General features: G+C 31.1%; 3 protein-coding genes and 1 long non-coding RNA gene across 14 annotated transcripts; 2 read left to right on the top strand and 2 right to left on the bottom strand.

The window, feature by feature from the left end:
- Positions 1-1,130: 1,130 nt before the first annotated feature.
- LOC105121042 (uncharacterized) lies at positions 1,131-4,389 on the bottom strand. 10 transcript variants are annotated; one of them, XR_841465.1, is made up of 4 exons: positions 4,374-4,389; positions 2,707-2,931; positions 1,486-1,636; positions 1,131-1,381 (listed from the first exon to the last, which is right to left on the bottom strand). XR_841465.1 is itself a non-coding variant. In XM_011019525.1 (4 exons), the coding sequence occupies exons 1-4, from the start codon at positions 4,105-4,107 to the stop codon at positions 2,377-2,379; spliced, it is 390 nt and encodes a 129-aa protein (XP_011017827.1). In that variant the 5' UTR covers positions 4,108-4,363; the 3' UTR covers positions 2,109-2,376. The 10 variants fall into 10 exon arrangements, 2 of the variants coding, with proteins under 2 accessions (XP_011017827.1, XP_011017828.1); XR_841463.1 differs by lacking the exon at positions 4,374-4,389 and adding an exon at positions 3,038-4,361 and having other exon boundaries at positions 2,707-2,786; XR_841466.1 differs by lacking the exon at positions 4,374-4,389 and adding an exon at positions 3,089-4,361 and having other exon boundaries at positions 2,707-2,786.
- Positions 4,390-17,704: 13,315 nt separating this feature from the next.
- Positions 17,705-19,013, top strand: LOC105121041 (calmodulin-like protein 3). Its single transcript, XM_011019524.1, has one exon. It carries the CDS (start codon positions 17,902-17,904, stop codon positions 18,607-18,609), a length of 708 nt encoding a protein of 235 aa, XP_011017826.1. The 5' UTR covers positions 17,705-17,901; the 3' UTR covers positions 18,610-19,013.
- A 2,060-nt stretch (positions 19,014-21,073) lies between these two features.
- On the top strand, positions 21,074-21,772 carry LOC105121039 (uncharacterized). Its single transcript, XR_841460.1, has 2 exons — positions 21,074-21,557; positions 21,613-21,772. It is a non-coding gene; the product is annotated as an uncharacterized LOC105121039 (long non-coding RNA).
- Positions 21,622-25,494, bottom strand: LOC105121040 (uncharacterized). Of its 2 annotated transcripts, none has more exons than XM_011019522.1 (5): positions 24,929-25,494; positions 24,154-24,322; positions 22,420-22,640; positions 22,115-22,288; positions 21,622-21,968 (listed from the first exon to the last, which is right to left on the bottom strand). In XM_011019522.1, the coding sequence occupies exons 1-5, from the start codon at positions 25,157-25,159 to the stop codon at positions 21,882-21,884; spliced, it is 882 nt and encodes a 293-aa protein (XP_011017824.1). In that variant the 5' UTR covers positions 25,160-25,494; the 3' UTR covers positions 21,622-21,881. The 2 variants fall into 2 exon arrangements, with proteins under 2 accessions (XP_011017824.1, XP_011017825.1); XM_011019523.1 differs by having other exon boundaries at positions 24,175-24,322; positions 24,929-25,493.

Raw genomic sequence — 25,494 nt, 5'->3', positions numbered from 1 at the left:
TCATGTCTGCCTGCATTTCTTTTATTAGAGAATTTCTTCTTGTGCCCTCCATTTCTCTTACCTTCAAAGCAATAGGAGGGAGTCAGTACAGATTATAATCTGTTATGGATCATATCCTTTCCCTTATATCCTTATGGAAATTGATTTCGTTGGCACACCAAAATCTCAAAATTAGAACCATTGTCGTCTACACTGAATTAAATTCTCAACACTGAGTATTGTAAGAAGATGGATAAACACTATTATTCCTCTCTTTTACATACTACTGGTCATTCATGGCTGTTGATTTTTTTTGTAAGTACACAATTTTCACCCTAACTTTTTCCCTATTTCACACGCCTTTAAGGGTCACTAAAGTTGCTGTCATTTATCGTTGTTATGCACTCTCACATCAAATAAAAAGGTAAAGCTAGCTTTTGCACTTCATGTATATATGCTTCCTGTCCTATTGTTCTGATCGTAGAGCAGCAATGGTTTTATATATCAATAGCGACGGTACGGTACTGTTCCGTTTCCCCACCAGATGGGAAGAGAGCTATGTTATTGCTTTGCCCTGCCATTTCCCTTTTACGTGACGCACTTGATTTTTCTTTATAGCAAATCGGATGGCTTATTTACATTTAATTGTGCATAGAGATGCGTATAAAATTAAAGTCAAAGTGAAAAATCCAATTAGCAGGCTTAAATGAAAGCTAATTATTTGACAATGAAATACTTTCATGGCTACATTCATCCGAATTGGATGATATGTTTCTGCTTTTAGGAAGATTATTAGGGACCAGTCGTACCATGCTAATTATATTAGCCAGAACCCATTCTCTCTCTCAAAGGAAATGTCACATCTTCTTTATTTTTTTCGGTGCTAAAAATGTCACGTCTTCCACCAGAACAATGTTGGGAGTGTGGTTGAAGATAGATAAGTCTTCTATATTTTGATCGGTGAAGGTTCATACTGGTTTTGTCCCTGCTTAATTTTGAAGATCTAGACTATCAAGGTCTTTTGATAGGTAAGTCTTCTATTTTTGTTCTTGTAGAAGTGCTCGACGGTAGGCATCTTATCATTCATTCAGTATCGATTATGACTCGACGGTAGGCATCTTATCATTAATTCATTATCGATGACTTCTGGCTTATCAGAAACATGTACAAGCATTATTATTGCTTAAATGCAGGTCAAAAGAACATAGAATACACCATTTTAAATCTAATCAAGATGGGTCGTGGAGAGAAATAAATTGAATATCAAGTGCGCAGTACTGAAAAAGTCTTCCTAAATGTGGATACATTTATTCATAAATAATAATAATGATATCTTCAAATCAGCATATAGAAGATCGTCTGCTGCTATTGAATGATGATGCTCCACGACTGTGAACCTGATCTTAAACACAGCATGTCACATGATTGTCAAACGATGGAGTCGTTTCATGGAACAGAATTTCACCTTATTAATTAGGAAAGACTGTTGTGCTGGGAGACACGTACCTTGACATGATGCCCTAGCTGCCATATCATATCTCTTCAGCTACTTTCCGGCCTTCATATACAAGGAGGTTCCTTTCTTATGGTAATATGTCTGTTTGGTTGGCTTGGTAGTCATCTCCTTGGTGACTTTTTGTGAAATCTTTCGAATTTTCTTAACGAACCCATTTCACATCCAGAAAAAGAGGAAGAAGAAAGAGGTGATAGCAGGAAGAAGAAGTCACATTTACTTCAGAAAATACATTAAAGGACATATGAGAAGTCATTAACTTGAGAAATCAGGTCATGTACGAAAAATGGTAAAAACAGTGGTGTTCTATACCTAATGGCCAAAGCAAGGAGCCTGAATGTCATCCCACCGAAGAAATTTGGACGATTGTCCATAGTTGGGACTGCATTTCAGAGATTCTTTCTTGTTTTTAGAAACAAAGCTTGCTTCGTCTACTAGCTTAAATATTACTCAATGAACAATAACATCCATGCGTTCCAAAAGTCATGTGTTCCGGTTCATAAATATCTGAATTATTTCTGGTTTTTTATTATATGCTTTAATTAAAACCCAAGCACCTTTAGCTGTATAATCCCACAAAGCTGACTTCAATGGATATACACTAATGGACTAGGCATATCTTGAATGCTAAATGAGTATTATTGGTCTAATATTAGAAACTATAAGCAGTGCATTAACAATATTTCTATTAAGGTGTTCAGATCTGCCATGCCCCTCTGTCTGCCCAATTATAAACTAGTTTTGGTGGACCTCAGCCTTATGCATCAGCATTCTTTCATACTAGACATTAAAAGCAATAGGCCTTTTCATTTCATGTCTTGCATTAGGTAAAGATTCCCTTAACAAAGCTTCATTATTTTTATCTTATAGGTCTTCCCCCCACTTCAATTATGATCCACCATGAACACACAGCCAGCTAGCTTTTGTGGTGTAGTTGTTCTTCTTCTTTCAAAGCACGAGCTCATCCTTGCAAGGTACGAGAAGAGAAAGATTAAAAAACCTTTTTTAAAACTATTCTTCTATGTCTACCATGTTAGAAAAAAAATCAAAGGCTTACGCTTAGGACCTAGGCGCAGAGCCCAGCAGCTAAGATGGTGAGCAGTTTATTGATTTGGTCTGCAATGATGAGCTTAGCTACTTGTCAAAGCAATATAAAGAGCCCGTATATATAAAGTGATTGAAACAGCTAACAATCAAGAAGAGAGGCAACTAACTTTTTATTCCCTTGGCTGTAATAATTAAGCCAATGAGATGTTTTGCAAGTTGTAGATTGTCCTAATTGGCTGGACCCCATCTGATCATCATAGTATGCCAAGAATCATATATAGTAGATACAAAATGGGCACTGCATGATCTCTAAAGTGAAAAAAACAAATATTGTTCTACGATCTCTTTTAGCCTATGATAAATTAACACTTGCCTTGAAGCAGTTTTGAAATATTATAAGGAGCATGTATGATTCACTATGTTTTGGTCAGAAACTGTTAATTTGGAATGGTTAAAAATAAAATAAAATTGATAATATATAACATGATAATTAATTACTTTTTGAAGTGAAAGCCCTTGATCAATGTGAAAGATAATTAGGAATCTCACCAACCACTCCAAGTTGAAATAATTCTCTGCAACTTAACACAGAAATCAACAAAAGGGATATGTAAGAATTATGGGAATTTTCATGGACTGCAATGCAGAACCAAGTACAAATTAAAGGCTTTGAGTTAGATATTCAAGATTCAAAAGGACAATAATATTTTCAGAAAGAGGGCTAAAGGAGGGTTGATCAATTGTGTAGGTTTGTAAAGTTTTGAGACCATCAGCTAGGCAGCGAAGAAATGGAAGCAAACCCCAATAATTTAAACACAGAATACACCATTGTATGATTTGCAAGTTGCACAAGTCCTCAACTACCACTGTGGAGATCCCACCAGAAAAGAGAAAGAGTAGAGGTAAAAAAAAGACTGATGTCAGAAAGTGAGAGAGTGACAAGTTTTAACCTTTTTCGCAGAAATGCACGAGATCATGTTAGAAATAAACCAAAAGGCAAGAGGAAGAACTATTATCATTAACGATAAAAAGGAAAGGTAGAAATCTTCTCTGCAAGAAACACAAAATTCAACCTTTTTTTCACAATCTTTATCCAATGATCAGGATTTATATTAATTTTAAGGATAGTAATCTCCAAAAACTAGATACAACTTGCAAAATATTATGTTACCCTGTTCGTGCATGGTTTAAATGGTTTGAAGCCTAACTTATCTTTTCTCCAACAGCCAAAAAAGGAAAATTTTGAGGAAAATGATAGAGGATGAAACTCCATATCATAATTCCGCACAATAATCAAATCTTTATCAAGAAAACAAAAAATGGTCATCGATTACAAGAGAATTTTCCTAAAAGGAAAATTAAAGAAAACCATTAAAAAAGCTGCAAAAAAGGGTCTAAATGACAAGAGAATTCATAGAATTACCATGATCCATACAGGGAGGAAGAACATGAATGGTTTTTGTATGCATTCCATGAAGGAAAGGAGAGGTCTTGACCGTAACAGCAAGAAAAGAGCCCAGAAAAATCCTGAATTGCCATGTTCTCCCACAGCTTTCTTGAGCTTCCATGGCGCTATATACGTATGGGAGCTATACAAGTTGTGATCTATATATACACAGATTAAGCAAGGCAAAGAAGTTCAAGAAAGCTGTGGAAAAGCATGACCAGGATTTGCAAGATTAAACCAAAAACCTTCAAATTTTCTCAGATCTCATATCCCTTTATTTTTCTTTCGTTCAAGTGAAAATATAGTGATATAGTGAGAGAAACAGAGAGATGGAGCATGCCCATACAAATTCTCATGGACCACTCTAACATATATATATATATGTATATATATATATATATTGCAACCAGCTTTATAGAGAAGGAGAGTAGGGTTCCCTTCACTCACAAGAACGCATTTTACTCACAAAAAGCCTACTTTTACTAGTGAGTGCGCAGTGGGGTACAGATAAAACAGTTGTGTTGGTAAAGAAAAACAAAAGAAAATTTTACAATTTCTTTATATATATATATATAATTGTATATTTTTTTTGTGAAATAATTAATATTCAATCCTGAAATTGAGATTTTAAATTTGAGTTTCTCTAAATATATTTTTATAAATTGATTTATTTTTGTAAAATTGGATCTCATAAATAAATTATACAAACAAATTCTACAAAATCTCTTTAAATGTATAAAAAACCAAACTAAAAACAATATTAGGAGCTTGATTGATAATGTTCGTTAGGATTATAGTTATTAAACACTGTCTAGGCAAAACTTCATGTCATAAATCAGATGAATTAACTTAAATTACTCTAATTTTTTTAAAAATATATTAAAAAAATATTTTTTAAAAAATCAATGGATTTTAACATAGTTAACATGAGTTTTTAATAAAATTACACTAATCCAAGTTAGATCTTAGATTAATTAGGTCTAAATTAACTCATTGAGTCGATCCAAGTTTCATAATAACCATCAAAATAAAAAATGCTGAAATCTAAATAGAAAAGGAAAACAATGATTTTCCATAATTTGGTTAGGTTTGTTGAACAATGGAAAAAAAAAAAAATGAAGAGGGGAGATTAACAAGAACATGCCATCCCCGTTACATGTAACCATGTGAGCTAGATCTCTTTTTTTTATTTTATTGGTAATTTAAGGTATGGGTTGTTCAAGGTCCCCCAATCCTTATGTTTTTTTTCTTTATCCTACATATTAACCTATCCATAACAATTCCCGTGATCATCATAAATCATGTTGGAGACATCATTTTAATGCAGATTTAGATCATTCATGTTAAAAAAAAAAAAGAAATTAGTTAATATTTGGGTATTAACTTAATAGACAACACAAATAATTAAGATAATATTTGGTTATTGTCTCAAGACACAACAACATAAAGATAAAAAATATCTTTTTAATTTTAAATTTTAAAATAAAATTTTTTTTATTTATTTTATTTTAAGTATTTATCTCTTCAATATAATGTATTTCTATCTTATCTGTTTCTATTGCTTTTATTATAAGATACTAATCAAATACAAGTTGGTTTTTATTATGGTTATTGCGATGCATAATGTCCTTCTAAAACTTCCTAGCTAACTAGAATACTGTACATAATTAAAAAAAGCTAAAAAGAAAATTTTCATAAAATGTTTGTTTTATATTTTTATATATTTTTGATTCGCATAATAAATATAATTTTTTCGGTAATAAATATAATCCTACTGAAAAGAAAGAAAAAATCAAACGGAGACACCTTTTCAGCGAGGAGCCGGTAGCCAAGCTTGATAAAGAAATAGTATTTGAAGGACTAGTGACCGTTCCACAATTTTTCTATTCTTCTTTTTTTAATTTCTTCAAATTCTATTTCAAAACTATATATATATATATATATATATATATGCAGTCAAGGAAGTATTTAATTTTGAAAATTAGAATAAGAACTAAGAGCCAAATAAAGAAATCCAATAAAACTTAATTAATAGATGACCAATTTTTGCCGAGGATTGTGAAATCTCATTTTTTTAATTTATTTTTAAAATTAAAATTATGTTTTTTTAATTAATATTTTAAATTATATATGAACAGTACAAAATATAAACCGGGATGAAACTGAGAATCTTGATTTTTCCAATGAAAATATATATTTAGATATGTAATCTAAAATGTATATATTTATGAATTACATGACGATGATGATCACATGATGTGTGGTGACGATGTTAAGGGTGTGGGCCAGAAAGGGAAGAGATGGAGGAGTTCGGTGTGGGCCCCCACCATACTCAAAACAGGGACATTGTTTTTGTGTTATAATTGTTAAGAAATTAGACCCACTACAGTCGAGTCCACCTCACTGCCAAACTGTTGCTATATCCACAGAGTTTTATGATATTCAGTTTGCTTTTCGTTTCGAAGTACGGTTCAAATGGCCGGCGGTATATTTCAACGGCCAAGATACATAATTATGGCCACCGGTTTATTCTTTACATCACGGGTTATATTAAAAATTATAAAATATTTTTTAAATGAAAATAGTATTACTTTAAAAAATATTAAAGCTAACTTAATTATATCTTATATAACATTAAATCAACGAGATTAATAACTGGTTCAGCAAGTTACCCAAATGTAATTAAATTAATATTTATTTTGTTTTTTTTTTTTAAATACTTTTGTGCTTTATGGACAATTTATTCCCACATTAAGAAACATGTACAAGATTTCTCCAGTTTTCTCACAACAGTCCCAGAAAGAATCCAAGAAAAGAGACAAGTCTATGTTTGCCTACGACGTGCTTTACTTCTTGATGTGAGAGTGTTTTTTCTTCTAAATCTTGAAAGAATTTTCCAACAAAAGACCTAACCATATTTGGAAAATTGATTAGATAAGATTCAAGTAATTTATTGATAATTGATGTTGTTTAGAGATGAGTGAAATCAACAATTAGATGCTTAATTGTTTCATTTATCAATTAAGTAATTGATAACACCTAATAATATCAATTAATCGGTCACATCTAATTATGTTAGTTAAATGTAAGCTTCTTAAAATATTTAAAAATTAAATTTGAGTTATTATCATCCTTGAATCTGTTTTGAGCAAGCCACGTGTTCACCTACCAAAAAGCCCATTATTATATTTGACCGTAGGACAAACACGTTGTATGTTCATCTTAAATATCAACACTAGGGGAAGAAAAAAAAACACTGAGCGGGCATGTCTTTTGTTTCCGCAAATTAGTATTTGACTTCTAACACTGAACTTTTTCGACAAACACGTTGTATGTTCATCTTAAATATCAACACTAGGGGAAGAAAAAAAAACACTGAGCGGGCGTGTCTTTTGTTTCCGCAAATTAGTATTTAACTTCTAACACTAAACTTTTTCTTTTTTTAAAAAAAAAAATGTTAAAGCATTTAACGTATTGATTGTTTTTTAGTTTGATAATAAGAAATATTATTGGATTAGCTTATCAATAAAAAACTAATTAGAGAAACATTTTCATGATTGAAATCATTATTTATTGGAATAATAATGTCATGGTTCTTTCCATCCATAAAAGTTTGAAACCGATTCTTAAGAATATTTTAGTTATTTTATAAGATTTATTAGTTATTATTAAATTGATAAAAAATAAATAAATTTTTTCTCATTTTAATGTATAGTGAAAGTATCAAAATATCTTAGAAAAAAAAAAGAAAAATTAATTGGTATCAAGGGACAATTTTGTACTCTCATAAAATTTAAAATTAAATGTCTTGGAACAATGCCATTTAAATATAATTTAAAAATAAAATGAAAACTAACTGGGTAATATGTTTTATTTTAAAATATATTAATATAAAAAATTATTTTTATATCAATATTAAAATAATTTAAAAGCAATAATAATAATAATAATTTAAAATAATAAAAACATAAAAATATTTTTTTCAAAAATATTTTTAAAACATAAAAATAAAAAAATTATATTTTCATAATCAAGATCTCATCTCCAAACAAGACTTAGTTACTAGTTGGATCTAGATTCAAGTTTATCTTAGATGTATAATGTATTTTTTAATAAAAATAAAATGAATGATGTGTTTAATAAAAATAAGGTGATTAGTTTCATAAGCTATACGAGGTTGAGGTTGATATGAGATAATTCAAAACATACCTATTTTAATAATTTTTTATAAAAAATAAAATATTATTTAAAAAATTAAATTGAATTTTAATTGAACTATGAATTCATCTATTGTGTTCATAAGGTCATAATTAATTAACTTTTTTTAATTTTAATTTATATATTCACTTGTTATTAAGTTGATTTATCGATTCAAGTAATTTATCGATAATTGATGTTGTTTAGAAATGAGTGAAATCAACAATTAGATGCTTAATTGTTTCATTTATCAATTAAGTAATTGATAACACCTAATAATATCAATTAATCGGTCACATCTAATTATGTTAGTTAAATGTAAGCTTCTTAAAATATTTAAAAATTAAATTTGAGTTATTATCATCCTTGAATCTGTTTTGAGCAAGCCACGTGTTCACCTACCAAAAAGCCCATTATTATATTTGACCGTAGGACAAACACGTTGTATGTTCATCTTAAATATCAACACTAGGGGAAGAAAAAAAAACACTGAGCGGGCGTGTCTTTTGTTTCCGCAAATTAGTATTTAACTTCTAACACTAAACTTTTTCTTTTTTTAAAAAAAAAAATGTTAAAGCATTTAACGTATTAATTGTTTTTTTAGTTTGATAATAAGAAATATTATTGGATTAGCTTATCAATAAAAAACTAATTAGAGAAACATTTTCATGATTGAAATCATTATTTATTGGAATAATAATGTCATGGTTCTTTCCATCCATAAAAGTTTGAAACCGATTCTTAAGAATATTTTAGTTATTTTATAAGATTTATTAGTTATTATTAAATTGATAAAAAATAAATAAATTTTTTCTCATTTTAATGTATAGTGAAAGTATCAAAATATCTTAGAAAAATTAAATATCTTGGAACAATGTCATTTAAATATAATTTTAAAATAAAATGAAAACTAACTCGGTAATATCTTATCTAGATATGGCTAGATTAACTAAATTAAAAACTGATTTACTAAATTACTTTAATTTAACCAAATCAATTTTTATCTTGGTTTTTTATATGATAATAAAATATTTTTTTCACATCACAAGATTCCTATTGCAAGCATTAAAAAAATTACTAAGACCAACCTCAAATAAATATAATTTTAAATAATTAAATAAAAAAACTAAATAGCTAAAATGACAAAAAAATGATTATAACAATGTGTAAATCTTTGTTGTTTCGTAATAGTAATAATTTAATTTGAATTCAATTATACTCACCTTGCTCGAATTCCAATGAGATAATTTTCTTATTCATTGGATAATAAATATGATATATATATATATATATAATGAATAAAATATAAATAACTACTCAAACGGTAAAATCAATCTTGGTTCTTACTTCCTAGCAGTCATCATAAAAACAACAGCAAAATAGGGTTCTCCATCAATCATGAAAACAAAAGCTGTGCCGTTTTTTAAGATGCCAGCTTGATGACATAAAAAGTGTGAGGCATCAGAAACAGCCTAGGAAATGGCATCGGTCACCCATCACTATCTAACATGTCACTGCATCAGAGCAATTGTCGAGGGGTCACGACGTCGTATTAGATGTCATGTGACTACACTCATTTATTGTCACTATATGCCGGCTAAATTTTAGCCTTTTTATTTTTTTTTGTTCATGTAAGGTACTGATGTTTTTAGAACCCGTTTGAAAAACATGGGATTTTTTTATTTGTGATTTTTCTTTAAAATTCAATGATAACATTGTTGAGTGAAAATTTAAAAATCATTTAAAAAATCATCAAAAACAAAAAATCAAAAGCTATAAAATAAAATTTTTAAATTTTAAGCACACTATAACATATTATTGGAAGGAAAAATTATTTGGTATTGTGATAGTTTTTATCTTTTCTATTTTTTTAAAATAAAAATAATAAAAACAAAGGTGATATAATTTTATATCTTTTCTATTTTAAAACATATAAATTCATTTAAAAACATATTTATTTTATACACCAAATATCTTCTTCTCTCAATCCAGGCATGTTTATATATATTCTCTTGGTTTTTAAGACTCACTAAACCTAATATAAAAGAAAAGATGCACATGATTCATTCATTCATTTTTTTTTTAAGATGCACATGATTCATTCATTCATTTTTAAAAAAAAAAAACAAATTGTACCATCTCTTTTGTTCTGTCCATTCTATGACAATATTGTTCACTTGGCGCTTGTGTTCATTGAATAGTTGCATTCCTTGCCTAAATCGTGGCCCGCTGTCTTATACATCCGACATGTACCATGAAAGGATAAAGCATGCTACCACTTGGATCTTCAATTCGAATCCCAGTTATCCTTGCGTATTTGTGAGTTTTCTCAGATCTCTTCCAAAATCTTGAGTTTAGTTCCTCAAATTCAAATTAAATTCATTAATTGATCAAGGGATATATTCTATTATGGACCATCAAATCTTCGAAAGAATAATTTTCTCATAACATTGAAAAAACGAAAATCAAAACCAATTATTATACAAGAGTATATATTTAAACTATGAACTCATTACTATATGCATGGTTGTAATATTTTACCAGTGTCTTATTCGGCTAGTGAACTAAATCATATGTTATTGAATTAATTCAAATCAATCCCAACACTTGTTTTAAGTGAGTTTTTAAAAATAAAATGATATCTTTTAAAGCAAAAACTAAAAAAAAAAATCTACATTGTTTTAGATATATAAAAGTTAAAAAAGATTTTGGAGTTGATATAATTAAATTTCACTTAAATTTAATTGAATCAACTACACTGCGGGTTGACCCATCAGATTACTCATTTATAACTGGATTAATTTCTAAATTAACTGAAAATAAAATTTAATCTAAATTAAGTTTTGAATCGGCATATTCCTCTATCAATCTAGTAAACTAAAGATTAGGTTTCCATATACTGTACTTGTTAGAACAAAATTGAATTAAATGGCAAGTAAAATTGAATTAAATGCAAGTATGGAGTGGATCCATCCAAAGGAAAAAAAGACATAAGAAGGGAAGTATGGAGTGGATCCATCCAAAATTGATGTTTCTGCTATCGTTGTAATATAGTGAATAATTGATAGGGACCCATATGAAAAAGCTACCCTCAAAATCAGCAGTGAATTTTTTCAGTATCCCATTTATGATTTTTGACAAGTCAAGTTGCACGAGCAACCACTGCATATAATGATCTGCGGTTGTACGGATTCAAGTGTATACTCGTATCAGTTAGTTGCTTGGATTTTTTATTCCTTCTTCTCTTTTCCATGCCTTGTAATGTTTACAATTTCATTGCTGCTGCTGATGAACAGAGTTATGGGGTGAATGCCATGTCTATGTATTGCAGGTCTTGTCTAGAAATTTTGGTTTGTTTTAACATTTTATAAGATGTTTTTGTAGTTTGTGTCACCCTGTAAAATATATTTTCTTCATGTAACATGATTTTTTTTTTGGAGATAATTACCTAAACCATTTTTACTTTGAAGAAGTCTAAAGCAAACTTCTAATAATCTGGGCTATCCATGATGGTTTCCTGGGTTTTGATTTTTTTTTTTTTGAACAAGAGCTTAACTACTAGGCCATGATCCCTGGCAAAATAAGTCTCTCATAAGTAGTACAGGAGATTCTCTAGTATTCAAGTTAATTAAAAAAAAAATGTAATATGTAAAAGAAAAGGATGAAATATATAATAATTTTTTTCTCAAGTAAATATGAGCATACTACATGTCCATATCAATTACTTTTATTGTAGATGATCGCACAACCAAACTATAAAACGCATGAAAATGAAAATGGAGAATTGTGTGAAACATTTAAACCTTAAATTTTAATTAATTACAAGATTTTAAAACAATAAAGTTTTTCAATGGATGTATAGATTTTAGAGTCTCTTTTGCTTATTTACATATATAGAAAAATGCCGACTCTTGTCTTGGCCAGTAATTGAGTAGAAGGTAGATGGTGTAAGTTCTTGAAAGAGATGGCATTGCTGCTTGGCAAAAACCTCCAAATCACAATAACGTAACAAAAAGTTCCAATATCCGTTGTTTTTATTGGTGCTGGGCACTCTTATGACTGATCTTGTTTCAGACTTGTTTTGAACATTTCTCTAAATAGTTTGTTCAGTAATTACGAATTGGCTTGATTTATATTCAACTTCTTTTAGAATAATATATCTAGTTTGTTTCATCATTTTGATTTTTTTTTTGGTGGGTCCTTCCAATTACGGGTTAGGACTTGAGTGATTCTCTGCTCGCCGTCAAGTTGCCTTCCCTTGGATCTAGTCACTGACAATTCTGCTTGCCAGGAAATGAGAGGCTGCCCATATCGACAGATTATGCTTTGTGGCATTTAAAATTAGCTCTTGGTTGCTATATATTACTGCTACTTTGGAGGTTTATGATTAGGGTTCATGGTGGGTTGATAAGTTAACGACACTGGTTTGAGTTTCAATATGAATAGAAAAAAAATCATTTCAGTGTAACTCAATTAAAAACTTGAATTGACTGTAACTTAATTAGTTTAGAGAAAATTTAATGAGAACCTATTAATAAAGTAAAAAAAAATAAATCAACTAGAATTAATCATTAACCCAATAATTCCCTCGAGATATTTTTTTTAATGGGGTTTGAAAACTGTAATGCCACCTACTCCCTCACCAAATTTCTTGGGTATTTCTTGATGTTAGATGCTCGAACAAAGCATTCCCTCTTTACACGGTAATAAATGAAAAATCTAATCAAGGACAAGCTTTATGACAGGACCATTCTATTACATCACTAATAGGACCATGTGAAGAGCTTCCAATGAGAACAACGCTACGTGATAACGGGACGGGATTGACAGAGAAAGGTTAGGTTGTCTGTTTCCGTTGTGGGTCCCTCACGTTTTCATGGGGTCGGATAACAGCCTGTTGACTCTAGCAAAAGCACCCCCTCCCTTATTCTATTCTACGACGACAAAGCAACAACAGCGAGCGAGGTGGGGATGGGCCTTTGGACTCTTGTGAGGGGTGACAATCAACATCAAAAAATGGGCCCCCATGAAACAGTATCTGTCTCGATTACCAAAATGGGCCCAATCCTCCATTATGATCCATCACGTGCTCTCAACTTCTTAACCAAAAGATGGCTATTTTCATTTATTTTTCAAGAAACGAAAATGGTTTAGCCTTTTTCATTGGCAATAGATTTGAAATGCTCATGGGTGGGTCTAGCATGAAAAGTGCCTTGAGCTACCTCCAAGAGCACTTAAATGGAGCTTGTAGGTCTTGTTTGGTGGCCTTGATTCTTCAAGAGACCCGTTATGTTAGAACAAGATTAGTATTCTAGTGATAGAAACGTGTATAGTTATAAAAATATAAGAATAAATATATATCCGACATGAGATAATCTTGAAGTGAATTTTTATTTAAAAAAATAAAAAAATATCATCTCGACTTTGCCCTCTTTTATGTACTACCACAGTAATTAAAAGCCACCAAATAGACTAGAAAAAGAATATGTTTTTGATTATCAAAGTAATATTTTTTTTTCTTTAAATGGATTTAGATATTATAGATGGTAAATTAGTTGTTAATGGAGGATGAATGATTTTTATTAGTTTAACAAAAAGAAAAAAGAAAAAAAAAAGGAATTGAAGAGCCCACACATAGAAATTAAGTGGAAACTATTAAGCTTCTTCTTTGAGGTTTTCAAAGGCCTCTCAAGTGAGGTTTCAAAATTATGAACGATCACCTCTTACTACTACTAGGAAGTTGGAGGCCCATGCTGAAGTTGAGGACGTGTTATACTCCATTTTTTTTTTTTTTTGTTTTTCTAAATGAGATGCAAAGGCAACAGGAAATACTTCTTTTGTTCTTTCCTGTCCAAACCCTAATTGTTTTTTTGGCACATTATAATGGATGACTTTTTAAAACAGTGAAGATGATGCCGACAAACAAGAAAAGTAATCATTCTCATTTTATATCAAAATCATTGTATTAAAGCTGCTCCAGAACAAGATTCGGATCAAAGATTAAGTGAGTTATCAAATTTTAACTCAATTTAAAATAAAAATAAAACATAAAAAAATATTTTTTTTTAAATATATTTTTTTTTAAAATCAAACCGAATCAACTAAGTTATTTATAAATTAATTTTTTTCCCCGAAAAACTTAGCTTGAATCAGGTCAATCAACGTACTGTATAGATGCAAGTTTCATAACTATAATCAAAATTACAAATTTAATTTTTTTAAAATAAAATAAATAAAAAAATTACAAATTTAAATTTAGCCTTCTCAAACAAGTCGAAGCCCAAATCTATCAAAGTGCAGCTCAGTGTGCAACAGGCCTCGGATTTGTGCCCAAAACAAACAATTTGACTATCAGCATACCTTGCCTGATTTGAATCATTCACGACACTTCATTAAACTGATATTATAAGGTATTAAATTCAAAATGTAACTCCAACTTTTCGAAATCGAATTTTTTTTTAATAAATTGTTAATAACAAAAACTAAAACTAAAAAAAAAAAGATGTTTTTACTAAAAAAAAATCGATACTAACAAAAACTAAAACTAAAAAAAAAAATGTTTTTACTATACATCACCCTATAAAAATAATATTTTATTTTTTTAATAATTTTTATATTTATTTTTTTTATCAATTGAATCCTTCAATATTTTATTTATTAAATATTAAATATTATAATTTTTATAATTTATCTTTTATATTAATATTACACTCTCATCATTCAAGTTAAAAATTTAATGATATTAATTTGATTTTTTTGTTTCTTTTTAATTTTATTATTTAATATCGATTTATAGAAATTTAAGCTTTAAATTTGTTTTTATTTATTTTTTGAAGAATTTATGACTCGAATCGTAAATTTAACAGGTTAATCTGGAGCAATCTAATATATTATTATCTTAAAATGTTTTAAAAAAAATCTTATTTTTAATTTTTTAAAATTAAACTATATTTTCATTAATTATTTATATTATATTTAGATCTATGAAGTCGATTTTATATGATTTAAATTTTTTTATTTTAAAAAAAATGTTTATCATCAAGGGCTAGGACCTGTGATGAACAAACGAAGAATTTCACACGATAGATAGATAGATTCATAGAACTAAAGAAACATGTTCTAGAAAGCCCAGTTCAGACCCTGCGTTCAATTTTCAAAATGCCCAATTCTTATCGTCTCTTTACTCATTCTTTTTCGATAAAGAAGTCATGGGTCATGGCAAATTCTTAATTCTTTTCTTGAGAATGTTTCTGTCTCTCTCTCTCTCTCTCAAGATTAGCTTAGGCATCATTTCTTTAATTAAAAGACAGGGAATCTCAATGGCATTTCTTTAGTCCTCAAATTGTGGAAATTAGTCTAAGGCCACCAAAAGCTAGGAATCCGATGCTGCAAATTGCGCACATGTCCCCCGGTCAGCCACCGAGCCGGGTTTAAAAACTACGATCCCATGGGATCATTAATAGATGTTTCATCCGCGTGTTTTGTTTCTGGGGTTAGATTTTTTTTTAATAAAAAAATCTATGTATAGATTTTTTAACATATTGTTATATTTAAAAAAATTCTAAATAAAAAATCCGAAAATTTATATATATATATATATATATTTAATCAAATAAATTAAAAACTATGTGTGTTAATAAGTTAAAAAAAACCATAAATGATGATTGAAAATAAAAACTAAAAAAATTAAAAGAAAAGTGTAAATCAAAATATTTAATTTTGTGACACTTACAAGGTTGTGTTTACTGAATTTATTAAATTTTGTGACACTTATAAGGTTGTGTTTACTGAATTTGTTAATTAAAATAATTTTTTAATTTAATCAAATGATAATAAAAATAGATATACATATTAAATTAATTGAATAAAATAAAAGAGAAAAATAATATGCAAACAAATAATAATAAAAATAGATATACACATTAAATTAATTGAATAAAATAAAGGAGAAAAATAATATGCAAGGCTGCACATGTTAGAAATATTATTTGAAAATAATTTTTTTATTTTTAAAAATAAATTTCATTTATAAAAAAAATTAAAAAAATATAGATTAATCAGAAAAACCTCCTAAAAATTAAATACATAATGAAAAAAATATTTTTATTTTAAATAGACTTTCTAAATAACATAAAAGAGAGAAGAGATATTAATCTAAATATAAATAAAAATAATATTAAAATTAATTTTTTTTTAGAAAAAGTAAACAGTGCTATCTAAAATTAAACTTATGGGGTAAATCCAGACCATAAAAAATAATATTTTTTTAATATATAAAAAAATAAAAAATATCATCCACAATAAAATATAAGTGGATGAATAGTGTAAATATACAATGTTAATCACCTCACATATTTTCCCCTTTTATTTATAGGAAAACCTTAAAACAAAAAAGAACCAAGGTTGTTCACGGTAAAACATTAGAAGATAAATAAAGAAAAATGGACAAAACATTGTCTACTTGCATAATATTTTTCCAACACTGTTTAGATTATAGGTAATAATAAGCTGAAGTTCACCGCAGAGCTCTCTTCATAATTTGCAAGTCATCAGAGAATATATCCTCAACATGGTTAATACAGTCCTTCAGGCACAAGAACACCAAGTTACAAGGAGGCAAATGGTTATGGGATACTGCTTCAGTCCATGGCAAACTTAAACTCAAGGAAATTTTATTTGTCTATATCTTGTATTGATTTCTCGGAGATTCCCATCTCAGCAGCAAAAGTATCGAGTTCCATTTACTTTCTGTGGATAAATTCAAAGAAATTTTGTATTTGCACTAAAATATCCTTCTCTAGATAGCGATTAGAGAATCTTCTAGCCATGTGTTTAATCAAGTCCACAGAAATGCCATCAACTTGGTTACCTCCTCTCCCTCTATTCTGTTCAATTTGCCAAGTCCCGTCTGCACTAATTAAGTAAACATTAATGTAAATATTGGAATTTCAAGCAATGGGGGAAGGGCCATGGTGGAGTAGTTCTACTTCTAGTTGAGCTTGTATGATGAGCATAAATGAAGTGTCTGTGTGTGCTAAAGTGGTAGCAAATAGTAGTTGGCATGGTTACTTTGCATCATGTCTTTTGCTTCTTAAGAACATGAAGTATCGATGCATTTTGATGAGAGTTTGCTTCCAATCATAATTAACAAGTGCATGCACAGATGATTCATACAACCAAATTCTGGAAGGCTTTCGATAACTATTGCTGATAGGTTATTAATTTGGTTATCCACTAACTTATAGTTTAATCCACATTAAGTTCTAAATTAAATAGAATGGAGTTGATGAAATCAACTTGATAAAAAAATAAATTTGATTTTTATTTAAATTTTTTTCAAAACAGTATCATTTAATAACTTTATGGTAACAAGCAATTAAATTTTTCTACCAAAACTTATCAACCTTTAATTTTTACTCATTGGAAACAAGTTTCTCAACTGATTACCAGTAGCATGAAATTTCAATGCCATCAGGGTCTGATGTCTACCTAGCCTGTGTGTTTAACTGTAATTACAAATAACGCGGTTTGTGGGATCGAAAAGTACACCAAACACCGCGTCTCTTCTTCAATGCCCATGGCCCTTTTCAACTCTTAAACAAAGACCAACCTGTTTACCTCTCTTTGTCCATTCGCTCCTCCTCCTCCTCTCTTATTAACCCCTTTCTCCTCTGATTCCTGTTGTGTGTGAACAAGAAAAACCAAACAAAAGAAAGATATGATGATGATCATCACCATCTTGTTACTAATAGTTTTGTTCCTAGCTGGCCTCATTAATATTTTCTTCTATTTACCCTCCAGGAAATTGTATGCATGGCTCCAATCTCTTGCCTCTAAAAACCCTCCGAGAACCATCACTCTCCAAGTCTCAAACAAAGGGAGGAGTGTTACTACTACTAGTATCAGTAGTAGTAATGTTAGCGGTCCTGCTTATGACAAAGCTGAGCTAAAGAGTGTTTTTGCTACCTTTGACAAGAATGGTGATGGGTTTATAACAAAGCAAGAGTTAAGAGAGTCATTCAAGAACATAAGAATTTTTATGACAGAGAAAGAAGTGGAAGAAATGGTGGTGAAAATCGATTCCAATGGAGATGGTTTGATAGATTTTGAAGAGTTTTGTATCTTGTGCAAGGTTGTTGGGATTCAAGATCAAGGAGGAGATGAGGAGAAAGAAGGTCAAGGAGATGGTGGAGAAGGGGATTTGAAAGAGGCTTTTGATGTTTTTGATAGAGATAAAGATGGTTTGATATCAGTTGAGGAGCTTGGTTTGGTCTTGTGTTCTTTGGGGTTAAAGGAAGGTGGAAGAGTGGAGGATTGCAAGGAGATGATCAGGAAGGTTGACATGGATGGTGATGGGATGGTTAATTTTGACGAGTTCAAGAGGATGATGACGAGAGGTGGAAGCAAGCTTGTTTCTGTCTTCTAAACCTCTCCTCCCTCAATGCAAATTTGCTTCCTCTAAGCTCTGGTAAGGTAACTAAATATTTGTCACTGATGCAACCGCAGAGAAATCTCAATGAAACAGGAGCTACTCCTAGCCTAACAAACCTCGAGTGTTCAAGTACTGTAGGGGCTAGAGAACTGGCCATCTCTCTGATTTAATCTAACCTCAAGAGAACTCAATCATATGTAGCTAAAATACTTGTTTTGTATTCATATTTGTAGGATGATTTGAACCTGTTACTAGCTAGTCTCTATTTTGCTGTAGTTAAATTTACATAGATAAATTCAGATCCTTTTCTTTTGTGTGCTAAGCCAAATTAAAGAAGTGTGTGCATGCCATGCTCAGTTCTTTCAGAGTAAAGCAACTCAAATAACCTTCTTAATTAACTTCTCAACACATTGTTTGCAAATTAAACTCTATCCCTAATCCTTCAATTTGGATTCAGTTTCGAGTCTTGCTTTTGCCACCCACAAACTGAAAGGACTTCCATCGATCAGGTCATCAGCATCATTGCCATGCTCATGCATGTACCAAACCTGGTTCAAATTTCTAAGATGAAGTAAGAAACAGACAAGCAGGACCTGCAGCATCATGTTCAACTTACCATGTAAACCTGGCTTTACAGTCTAAACCTAACTAAATTATCATAGTGAGCTAGCCAAAAACTAGGTAGAAAGAACAGAAGATAGACCAGGACCGCCAGCCTAAATTATCTGAAACTAAATAGAAGGGAACTACTTCATCCATACAAAACGTTCAAACCCCGACAAAGATGGCATTTTCCTGATAATAAAGAAAGAAAGCAACATGTGATCGGTAGTGGGACAAATGATACATTTGCACCTGTGGAAACAGAAATTCTCATTTCAACAAAGCCAGAGCTGAAGTTGATGGGCGCTCATAGTGGGGCATGAACGAGCGTGGAGCACACTCGAAAAGTGCACTTCACTTCTGTCCTCACTCAACCATTTATTTCAGCCTTATCACTCTCTTTTAGACTACTGTTAAGGCTTTCCCACGCAGGACATAAGGAGGTTCTACTCCTGGTTATAAGACCCTCCTCGTTGCAACTTATAATATTAACCTATCTGAAAATCGATCAGAGTTGCGCTCGAGCAGGTTAAACTAATTTAACTTTTTGAGTTTTATTTTTTAATATTAATTTTTTTAAAAAATTATTAATTCTATTAAGGTTAGGTTTTAGGTTAACCAAACTTGGTTAGATCTTATAACTATAGTTTTATTTTTATAAATTAATATTATTATTTAAATTAATTTACATGTTTTTCAATTAATTTTATAAATCATGAAGTTAATAATTATATAAATCTCTAATTACCATGTGATTTATGAGATTTGAACCAATAATTTATAAAGAGTAAATTGAGAATTTGAACATTTAAATTATATCGTTTAAAATTTATAATATAATTTTATTTATTGCCCCTTAAATAAAATTTTTTTTTCAAGTAAAGCTACAAAAGTAATGAAAATCTTATATAGGTAAATATTTTTAGGAACAATATTTATGCACTCCTTAGGTTTTGTGTTGTGAAATCAATTTTCCAATCAGATTGATATTCTTGCCCTTTACGGTAACAACTAATGAAAAAGTAAGGACAATTAACCTGGCGTATAAACTTTTTAGCCATTTTACTTTTTTTAGAAAAACAATAAAATAACTAAAGTATTCTTAAAAGTAAAATTCACTAAGTTGATTTTTTATATTTTTATCATTTTTTTTTAAGAAAAAAGTATCATGATTATCCTATGGTTTAGTTGTTTTTACATTTACCCTCCATATTTTTTAAAATTACAATTTACATCCAAAACTTTGTTAAGTGCATACCATTTTTCATCCTAAATTATCCTATAGTTTAATATATTTTATACTTATCAATGATATACACTATAATTTTTCAAAACACAAAGGATAGGTGTAAAAATAACTAAACTATAAAATAGTCTGGGTGATTTTCTTATTTTGTTATAATCAAATGCTTTGAGAGATAATTTAATATTTTAATAAATATAAATATTATTAAGAAAAAGTGGTGTATTTGTCAGCCAGTAAGTGATGCCTGCCCACTTCGAGCGGTATATTTATTATCACTTGTTGGTCAAATGCTAAGTATTGGGATCTTTTTGGCACCTCTCCATGCCAAGGAGGTGTGTGTAGGGAATGATTCTCTAGTTCAACGATGATAAATTTTTTTTTATTGTCAATTTTTGTGTCAAGTCTTATTTTTTTTTTATTCAAAATAATTTATAAAATTAGTTTTTTATTATCATTGGGTTTTTTTACATATATATATGAACATATTTTTAAATTATTTATCCAAAATCAATTTATTTAAATTAATGAACCAAGTTCCATATTTTTCTCTCTTTTAAAAGTGATATCATCATCCAAACATTTTTTTTTTAATTTTAAAAAAATTAACCCAACCGGTGATGTAACATAAGACAACTATACAATATAATCATAGATGGTAACTTGTATCCTAAAATAATCCATCCATATATTGGGAGTTTGTGCTAAGATATCTGAGCTAATATTAAACACTTCCTTGCCTTGGTTCTTGCGAGGAAGAAGCTATTTGTTCTCTAGGTTTTACTGAACCGACTTCAAATGCAACAGAGCTATCGTGAAATTAAGGCAATCCATAGCTTGCTAACATCTAGGCTGAGCAGAACGCCTGAAATCAACCTCAAAGAACGGCCAAGTAGATCCTAAAGAGAACGACTTTCATTTACTGCGATCACCTGCAGAATAACTAATCACATCAAAAGAAGATTCTTCTGGGGCAAGAAATTACAATTTTTTTGCCCACAGCAATTGTTGATCTGCCACCCAGCCGCCCTACACATGCCAATCCCCATCGTTCTTTTGCTCAAATCATCGTTGTGGCGAGGAATGTTGCCAGTAGGTGCCAAATAAGAGAAAAAGAGAGGATATAATAGAGTAACCTCCCAATTTCACAGGTGTAAATCAATACCAATCACATATATAAATTATTATCGGTAAATGCGTTTATGTAATATAAAACCACAAGCATTTCTGATTCCAAACATGATTCAAAGTAAAGACACTTGCAAACTAAATTTGTCTTTTGATCAAGGCACCCTTAGGACACGGGGAAGGAAAAAAACGTAACATGTGCAGTCAGGCACCAAATGATAGCTCATAATTGCACTGCCTTGTGATCCTGGCCCACTCGCTTATATTTCATCCAGAGAGCCATGGAAGTTTGTTAGAAGACATCAGGGTGGAAACGTCCTGGGATTGAGCTGCTTTGTTGAGCTTGCTTCAGGTGCAATGTCAACGCATAGTTGTTTACCTGGCAAGGCATTACATTAAAAAAGGTCAGAAAATTGGAAAGCAGAAATGTGAAAATTGCTCTGCAGTTAAACATGGAAAGGGAAGCGTGAAAATTCCACCAAAATGCTAAATCATGCAAATAATTCAGGAGCTAACGAGCTCAACCTCCAAGGTCCTCAATTGGTCCTGGTATTGGGACACCAACTGCTTTAGCTGCTGCATCTCCTGGTTCCTCTCTTCATACTCTTTTTGACGCTCATGCTGAATGGATACTGCTCGCTTGAGAATCGCATTTTCCTGAATCAAAGCTTGCACTTGTTCCTTCAAAATCATGTGTTCCTAATACAATAATTAGAAGACAAGCAGAAAAACTTCTCAAAACAAACCCAATATGAATATCTCATCTTTGTTGGTCACTGAAAGTTTGCAGGGAGTATAGAAAGAAAATACAGACAGAAGTAATGAAACACCTGGTGAAAGCTTTTAACTGCCTCTGCTCCTGCACGTGCACAGATGGACTTCTCCAGAACTTCCAGTGCCCGTGAAGCACGTGCTCTGGCATCATCAATATTGGAGGCACTCATCATTTCCCTAACAAAGAGCTCCACCCACTCCGCACCATCCAATGACAGGTGTGCTGACGCTGACAGATCCTCAGTAGGAGGAGCCTCAGCATCAGTTGTTGCTACCCCTACAACAAAAATCGCTCTTTCCATCAACACAACATCAAAGCCTAAACAGACCAATATCCCAAGGCCCCAATTATTGAACCATAAAGCAAAGATTATTATTTTATTGTCATTATTTTTTTAATTGGGAACAGTGGTTCACATGGTTATTATGTTTCATTCAATTGGAATTACACAGGATGGCTATATGTTTCCTCTTCTTGAAGAGGAAAGCCATTAGGTGTATGCTCAGGATGAATGCCATAACCATGACTAGTTGACTGCTAATCTTAGTTGGATCAAATGCCAAACCACATTTAAGTCTGCCATCTCAGCTTTCCTTCTAATTACAAATGGGTTTCAACAACCTTCCAATAGGAGTCCATTTGAAGAAATTTCCACTGGTTTAATATGCGACAAGCAGCTTGTTCTGTTATGGAAACATGTGTATATTCTGTTTAATCAAAGAGATCATCTCTTGTAGGGGCTTTTTTTTAAAATGACCAAAAGAAGAATATATAGTATACCTAGTAGAATACAACTTCAAAAAGGAAGAATATACAGTATGACCAGGAGAGTATAATAGATGAGAAAGGAAGCAAAAAAGTCACTCCATTCACTCTACATATTAGCTAACAAGACTCCTTCAAAATCCTCTTAAGAATTTCACCATGAAGATACCAAAACACTGTGCTATAAGAAAACAAAGACTCAAACTGCAAGGAACCTCAAATTTCTTGCCATTGAATGATCCAAAACAATGACAAACACTGCAGATCTCCGTAAGATCTTGCAGTCTTTCCTCTCATACAAGTTCAATAAAGAAATCAACAAAAGGTTCTCCATGGCATTCCAAAGTACCCAGGACTCACCACAAATAGAAAAAAGTCAGACAAATACTCCAAATTCATTGGGCAATGGAGTAGAAAATGACTCTATCTTATGTCACAATTACATAAGGAGATAAGGCCTTGTGGCCTGCTAATATGCAGCAAGTTGTTAGTGTTAATTTTAGCAAGCATGACCATAAAAAATTCTAACTAACAAAACGATTTGTTGTGGCTTAATTTGATAAAGAGTCAAGAAATCAAAACTTGTTTGTCACTAGCTATACTATACATCTAACACTTAATTCCCTTTAACTCATGAGGAGTTTGCAGCCTTCATCCAGTTCACTTCTTATTCTTATTTTCCCTTTAAATGTGTATGGGTAAATGTGCAACCAGTTGATTATTTCAAACATGTTGATTAAAGTCATGGTAAATAAACTGTCTACACCTGGTTCTATAATCTCTGAATTACAATTCAACATTATTTACCACATGCGCTCAAACTGGTTTAGCATTCTATAAACCTCCATTGATGCTAGTTCTATAGAAAAAGGGACTAAAAGAGTCTGCAGGGGATAAACCTAGAGGCAAATAATATAGTATAACTCTCCTCTTAGGTTTAATGTTCCAGCATGCATGCATACACACATGATTATTCAAAAATCATCTCAGCCAATCCAAAGCCAGCTCAAAACCTACAACATACCAAAAGTTTTCCTATGTATACCTTGTGCTGGAACATTAGACTCGTCAATCACATCAGACTTATCTGCAGCTGTGCTGAAATTTTCAGCAGATCCCAAACGAAGATCATTCAAACTTCTGATAGCTGAATCCAAATCATCACCACATTCTTCAAGCACTTTCTCTCTAAGCTAGAATGACAAGATACCAAAAAGAGTCAGCAAAATACCCAAAACGGATATGTGACCAACATTGAAAACAGGAAAAAGTTGAGCAAATCACACAGTTAATGTATATAAATGGCGATTTAAGCATTACTAGTATTACTACAACCAAATAATTTCCAAGAACACCCTGCTTTCATTCATGATTAAAACCTCAATAAAGGACCTAACAAAATACCCACAAGACAAGCTACTTCCATCGGAAACTGATACGGGTATATCCATCTTAATCCACAACTCACTCCTAACAACACCAAAACAGATATTAACTAGCCAAAACAAATACAACACTCAAAATCATTTCTATATGAATTCCCACAACTTTTTATCAGAAAAAAAAGCATTAAAAAAACATGAAAATCAACTCTTTCCCATTTCCCTGTACAATCATTTCCAATTCCAAATTTCCCAAAACACCACCATCCAAATTGAACGAGAAATCTGCCAATCAACTATTAAGTTACAAAAATACCACAAAAATTCAATCGGAATTAAACAAATAAAAAAATCAACCAATCAATCATTTTGTAATACTAATAAAAAAGAACGAAATAACTGAAGAAAGAGCCGGACCTGCTTGTCCATATCAGGGAAAATGGCGGCGAGTTGTTCGATCAAAGTCGAAGAAGATGAAGAAGAAGAACCGAAATTAAACGAAGGCGTATTGGAAGCAAGAGTATTCGATCTAGGAGGAGAAAAACGAACAGGAGAGGAAGAAGAACAACGGATTCTTTTCGACACAGGTGGGCTAGTAACAGTCAGTTCTTCAAAGAAAGATCTCTTCCCGCACACTATTGCAGACATAGTGTTTTTTCCTCCTGATCAAAATTATAAAGATCTCTCCTTTCTCTCTCTCTCTCTCTCTCTCTCTCTCTATCTATCTATCTATGTCTCTGCTTAATCCCTGATTTCCTGTTCATACAGCACCAAATCCTCAAAATTGAGCGCTTACAGACGCCGATTTCGATGAATCCAATTGATTTCGATCTACGATTTATGTTTGATCAATTGATTTTGGGTTTTCGATGAAAACTAGGGTTTCTCCTATTTTTCCGGGTTTTCTATCTACCTAATCTGCTTCTGATTTTCGCTAGTGCTGCTTCGTACTCATGGCCGAAAGGCAGAGGTGGCAGGTGACG

The sequence above is a fragment of the Populus euphratica genome, unplaced genomic scaffold (assembly GCF_000495115.2).
Source record: "Populus euphratica unplaced genomic scaffold, PopEup_1.0 scaffold31.1, whole genome shotgun sequence".
NCBI classification, from domain to species: domain Eukaryota; kingdom Viridiplantae; phylum Streptophyta; class Magnoliopsida; order Malpighiales; family Salicaceae; genus Populus; species Populus euphratica.
This window is presented reverse-complemented; position numbering and strand designations above follow the sequence as displayed.

Excerpts from the sequence above, each read along its gene's own strand:
- LOC105121040 (XM_011019522.1), bottom strand. The coding sequence starts at position 25,159 with ATGTCTGCAATAGTGTGCGGGAAGAGATCTTTCTTTGAAGAACTGACT. Across the intron at positions 24,323-24,928 it reads TCCCTGATATGGACAAGCAG|CTTAGAGAGAAAGTGCTTGA; the intron begins GTCCGGCTCTTT and ends TTGTCATTCTAG. Across the intron at positions 21,969-22,114 it reads ACCAATTGAGGACCTTGGAG|GTAAACAACTATGCGTTGAC; the intron begins GTTGAGCTCGTT and ends ATGCCTTGCCAG.
- LOC105121042 (XM_011019525.1), bottom strand. The coding sequence starts at position 4,107 with ATGGAAGCTCAAGAAAGCTGTGGGAGAACATGGCAATTCAGGATTTTT. Across the intron at positions 2,787-3,037 it reads AAGGGCTTTCACTTCAAAAA|ATGGGGTCCAGCCAATTAGG; the intron begins GTAATTAATTAT and ends TATGATGATCAG. Across the intron at positions 2,459-2,706 it reads TACAGCCAAGGGAATAAAAA|GATGAGCTCGTGCTTTGAAA; the intron begins GTTAGTTGCCTC and ends GTACCTTGCAAG.
- LOC105121041 (XM_011019524.1), top strand. The coding sequence starts at position 17,902 with ATGATGATGATCATCACCATCTTGTTACTAATAGTTTTGTTCCTAGCT.